This window comes from Passer domesticus, chromosome 14 (assembly GCF_036417665.1).
Source record: "Passer domesticus isolate bPasDom1 chromosome 14, bPasDom1.hap1, whole genome shotgun sequence".
Lineage (NCBI taxonomy): Eukaryota > Metazoa > Chordata > Aves > Passeriformes > Passeridae > Passer > Passer domesticus.
The window spans coordinates 10,434,660-10,440,202 of NC_087487.1; the positions used below are offsets into that span (position 1 = coordinate 10,434,660).

At 39.8% G+C, this 5,543-nt stretch overlaps 1 protein-coding gene across 1 annotated transcript; it reads left to right on the forward strand.

Moving 5' to 3' along the window:
* The first annotated feature begins 1,619 nt into the window (after nt 1–1,619).
* Nucleotides 1,620–5,543, forward strand: C14H15orf48 (chromosome 14 C15orf48 homolog). Its single transcript, XM_064389496.1, has 4 exons — nt 1,620–1,778; nt 2,102–2,190; nt 2,947–3,007; nt 3,644–5,543. The coding sequence occupies exons 1-4, from the start codon at nt 1,737–1,739 to the stop codon at nt 3,710–3,712; spliced, it is 261 nt and encodes an 86-aa protein (XP_064245566.1). The 5' UTR covers nt 1,620–1,736; the 3' UTR covers nt 3,713–5,543.

Below are 5,543 nucleotides of genomic sequence, written 5' to 3' on the forward strand. Positions count from 1 at the left end.
CATCCAATGAAACAAGTAATTGAAATACTTAGATAAAAGACCATGGAACAGCTTAGTGTTACTGCAGATTTCCTACTTTTAAGTACAAAATGACATAATAAGAAAATGTAAGATGTGTTGTGAAGTCTCCAAAGGACAGCAAATATGTAAAAAGTAGAAAAGCTTTCCGGAAGTTAAATAGGAAGAAGTCCCACCCTATATAAAATGTAAGGTGTTTTACATGTGCCTGCCTAGGCTTACATCCTTACAAGCAGATTCCAAAATACAGTGGCAGTGAAAGGGTTGCCAGTGCTTAACTCCTTGGTGTAGGTTTGGATGTCAGGGGTTTTGGGAGTAATTTTGGATGAGTTACTGCTTACTGTACAAACATTTGGATTGAGTAAGCAGACACCAAGTATGTAATCAACTCAAATTATAATTTCTTCTTTAGAAAAGAGAGTTTGCATCATGACAATTTCTGCAGAATTGTTTTCCCCACCCAGCCATTCCTTGTCAATACATTTTTGTAGGTGGCCTTCTAAAATACACAGACACTTCTAAGGAAATTGGCATTACATGTATGTAAGTATGCATTTTAACTTACTAGAGTAGGAAGGTTTTTATTATTTTTTATTACCTTTCCTTTTTCCCAGTGAAAATGCTTGGGAACTGAATACACCACTGTCAAAGACAGTTTCTTATTTTAGCTGAGGTTCAGTAATTATAAGCCCATTAACAATTATTTCTCTCTCATAACAGGCACACTAGGGACTGCAGTGTGTGGTTTATAGTGAGATGGATCACAAAGGGAAGTTCCAAGGCAGCTGGTGAATGAGGAAGGCAAAAGGCAGTGGTAGAAGCTGTTGAAACCCAGGAAAGGGTTCAGATACAAACAACTGCCTACAGCTTGGCTTTCATCGCCAATTTATAGAAAGGCCCATCCTGTAGCTTTATTGGTATAAAACAAATAGACAGTGTTCATGACCTTCCCAAATACACAAAGTTTTCTGAGAAAAAGTATGAAAACTGTCTGATTTGCTTCCCAGTGTTCGAGAGTTTTCATTGGAATTGCTGGATCTCAAAGTTGTTACAGTAAGGTGCTGCCAGCTCCTCAGAGATGCTGCTGCTTCATTTCCACACTTTTTCCCTAGAAGCACAGCTGAGCTGCTGCTGCCCTGTCTCTGTTCTTGCTGCAGGGGGCGAGCAGAACATGCAGTAAAGGCAGCCTCTCCTTGAAGAGGCTGAGAGAAGGGGAGAAACCAATGTACGGGAGTCAGCTGCTCTCACCTCCAGCCTGCCCCTGGCAGTTTTTCTCAGAGAGGGATATTGGGAAGCGATAGGAGCTGTGGAGCACAAGAGTGATGAGAACCTGGGCCCGGGTTGAGCTTTTGCTGCAGCACAAGGGGACATGGTGACACCGGGCTCCTCCTTTGGTCACTATAGGCACCTCTCTGAGCTCTGAAGAGGCAGGCTCTGGGCTTTTGCCTAGACACCCTGTCCTTTGGGCAGCTGTCTGGAGAAGGAGGCAGACAAGAGGACAAAGGAGAAGCGGAGAAGCCGGGTGGGAGCGCTGCAGCCCCGGAGAGAAGGATCGGCCGCTCGCTGCGGCACCGGCAGGGGGCGCTGCGGGCCCGCCCCGCGCCGGCCGCTGGGGGGCGCGCTGTCCCGCCCCCTCAGGGCGCGGGGCTCAAAGAGCGCGGGGCGGGCCCGGGCGGCACCTCGAGAGCCCAGAGCCGCAGCCGCTCCGAGCCGCCAGCATGAGCAAGGGCATCCTGCACACGCTTAAAACGAAGAGAGAAGTGAGTTTGCCTCAGGGCTCGGGGCCGTGGTTACCCGCCCGCGGGGAGGGATGCGGGGGGCTCGGGGGGCTGCACCAGGATTGCCGCTTGATTTCCCGAGGAATGAGACCCGCATAAAGTTCGTGTATTAAAAGTGAGCTGTGGAGGAGGGCAATGTAGAGATAGAAGTGGAATTCGCATATCAAAAGTGAGGTGGTGTAAAGAGTAATATAGAGTTAATGTAGAGGAACAGGTGATCCCTGCCTAGTTCTGTGTAACCCTTGCTCACCCTGTTTGTGGGTCTAGGAAATAAGATCAGCTCTTTTCTCTATTTTATCTTTCAGCTCATTCCCCTGGCCGGAATATTGTCCTTGGCAGCAGCTGGGGCGTTCTCTTTTTGTGTCTATTCCCTATTCCGCAAATCTGATGTGATGTAAGGAAAAACTTAATTGTTTGGAGTTTACCCTAACTTGTTTTATTGAACCGAGTATTTGACCATCATGTTTTACACACAAAAAAAAAAAAAAGGTGCCAGGCACATGTTCCAGAGTACTGGGAGTACTGATAATGACTAAAGCATCTGCAGATTGTAAATAGTGAGAAAATTAATTTGGAGTGTAGTCTAAATTATTTCCTAACTTTTGATTTAATAATTATATTTTTTTCTTTGCTTTAGGTATAAGAAGTTTTAAATGTTCTAATCAAGAATTTCATATAATCACATAGGTAGATGAGATGCACATATATTGCAAGCAGGCTATCAACTTGTATATAAAGAGCAGTGTTTGATAGTATTCCAGTGGCTTGGCTGATAAATGGAGCAAATCCTATACTCTTAAAGGTTTTGGGAGTTTATTTATTTATTTTAAAGTGATTGGAGTAGTATTTTAACTATTGGGGTAAAAGTCCCTTTACTTTGTGTCTTTACTCAGTTTTGATTTTTCAGCTTGCTTCCCTCACAATGATATGTGGGCAGTGCTGGCTTGCTTGGTGCTTTGGAAGCTGCAAACAAAGCAACCCATCATTGATTCCTATCCAGATTTTAAAATATAGTGCCCAAATCTGTAAATTTGTGTTTTAGGGAGCTCCTTATAAAAGTGAATAGCTCTACTGACAATAGGCTGCTCATATGAAAGTGTGTTCAGGGACACACCTTAAAACATAATACCTGTTTTATCTTCTTTTAAAGCATTCACAAGATTGGCAGTTCAGAACCATGGGAAACTATTGATCCTGCCAAGCCTCAGAAGGTAATTTGTACATATAATGTATGTATAAATAGCATAAATTTCCAACACAAGGAGTCACTTCTTTCAATGTGTAAGAACTAGCAAAATATGAACGAGAGAACAAGTGTAAAGTTGATGTGTATCTAATTAAAAGTGGAAACAAATGCTTAATTCATTATTTTATGTCTTCATCCTATTAGCTAATGATAGGGATCTCTTGCACTGTAGGTCTGATCTTAAATTCATGCTGTTCTGGTTGTTGTCCTATGTCCATTCCCACCCCAAACATCCATTTACTCAATTCCATTGATAACAGTGGAAACTTGGAGTATGGAGGAAGTGCTGTTTACCCTTACCTTGTTCCTGAATTACAGACTTGAATAAGAATGTTTAAGTAGTGTAGCCTGAAGGAAAAATATCTTAGTTTATTAGAGCACTTAGGATAAGGAAAAGTAAAATTATTTGGCATGATTACTTAATATCCAAGTGATTTTGTTCAACAAATTATTATGTCATCTGTTGCATATTTCTGAATGTAAAATATAAAGCCACTAGAACTTCTTCAGCAATAAGCTGATCTTTGATATGGGGAGGTGTGGGAGTGGAGGAAATGCTCACTGGGATTTTACTAACTTCCATCTTTTCCATGTCTTCCAGCTGGTAACAATCAATCAGCAGTGGCGACCTATAGAAGAGCTGGAAGAGGTCAAAAAGCTTACGAAGTGAGAAGTTTCTGTTGCCTCAAAAAAGTACCCTATGAATCTAGTGGAATCACTTCTGCACAAACTTGACTACTGAAATCAGTGTGCGGAAATGCTTCTGCTACATTTTTAGGGTCTCCCTACATTTTTTTGGACTCTGGATGAGGAGTTTCATGTTGCTTTAGAAGCTGGCATACAGCATCCATATAGTCCAAAAATCTGACTCAAAATAATTATTTTCAATAAGCATTTGATGTAAATTTTTGAGTATTCAGATGGTAATTATGGATCAAAAAAACCTTCATCAAAACTTCAAGTTTTTGTAGAGTTTCAGGATTTGTTTCAAAATACATTAGTTTTGCCATTTTACTCATTTTTAATAAAATTAATTCTAAGTTTATGCATTTAATGTAAATTGCCCAAAAGCCTTTCTGAATTGGGATTCCTGGTCTCCTTCCTTTCTATTTCTATGTTATATAGAGACCAAAGTCACAGCCAGAGGATGTCTTTGTATGGCAGCATATGTGGTCATACAGTACACTTGCATTCCTTGGCTGTGTTAGATGTGGGGACAGATTAAGTCAAAACTAATGTTGTGCTGCAAATACTGAAACTTATCCACTGAGGAGTCCAGTAGGTTATGTAAGGGTGTATTTGAGACTGCAGATTTAGAACCTCAAAACCTAAGAGTTAAGCATGGCTAGAAGGGAAATGAAAATCAGGTAATTTCTTTTGTATTTAAATATTGTTCATGATTAATTTTTTTTATGGTACTAGAATTAGAAAATCTGCATTATCCAAAACTACACAGTGTTGATTTCTTCTTTTTGTGCAATGTTGTTCAAGTGCAAGCTGCAATGTACTGCACAATTAACAATATTTTTAAAGATTTCTACATGCTATTAGGAATATCTCTCTTATCAAACAGAAACTAACAGATTAAAATTAGGGATGATTCTATGAAGTTCTTCTTTAAGCTTCTGTGTGTTTGCTTATGGGTTGGCCAGGGAAAGAATGTTCCCAGTAAAATCATGAGACATGCATCCAATGGCAGAACAGTCCTTTTGTAGATATTTTCTGTATGTGTCCTCTTCCAAGCAGTTTCTCAATCTATTCTACAGTTCCTCTTAATGGATGGTAAGAACTCATAATCCTTTCTGTGAGGAAGAAACCAAAAGTGAAACAGCTGCTAATTGAGAAAAGTCCCCTTAAATGAGTAATAGTCAAGTGCTTTAGGTTATTCTGCTGCAGCAAAGACAGACTTCATCTAGAAAAGCTGTCTCCTGAACTCCAAGGTAGCTTGGCTTCAGAAGCTGTTTTCTTCAACTGAGGAAAAAAATAATCTACATGTTGCATAAATATTTGTTTATCTAGTAAGGATGACTCAGCAGCATTTATGTTTTAGAGTGAGAGGAACTAGTAGTCTTCAGAATAAATCCTTAGCTTGCATTTAAGGAATGATATTACAAGAAGATTGAATAGCAGAGAACCACAAAAATACAGAGCTCTGAGGAAGTTTTAAGTATTTTAAAACAGAAAATATTTTAAAATATTTCTCTGTATTTCCATATTTCTACTGGACTGTAGCAAAAACAAAGTGGTGTGCCCTGAGTTGATGCATTAATTGAGTTTGTTCTTCAGTAAGTCACTTTTTTTGGCTGCAAATACTATGACCTAAGTATATGTCAACATTGGGAAAATAAGTAAATTTTAGTTAATTTTTGTATTTAGCCACATTTCAGTGATGTTTCCAGTAGCACATTAAGCAGTGTGACTGCTGTCAGTACAGGTTGCTGCTTCTTTTATCATGTCCTGAAGCATAACAGCTCTGGTAATAAAACTGTTTTGCTTTGTAA

Excerpts from the sequence above, each read along its gene's own strand:
- C14H15orf48 (XM_064389496.1), top strand. The coding sequence starts at position 1,737 with ATGAGCAAGGGCATCCTGCACACGCTTAAAACGAAGAGAGAA. Across the intron at positions 1,779-2,101 it reads CGCTTAAAACGAAGAGAGAA|CTCATTCCCCTGGCCGGAAT; the intron begins GTGAGTTTGCCT and ends TTTATCTTTCAG. Across the intron at positions 2,191-2,946 it reads TTCCGCAAATCTGATGTGAT|CATTCACAAGATTGGCAGTT; the intron begins GTAAGGAAAAAC and ends CTTCTTTTAAAG.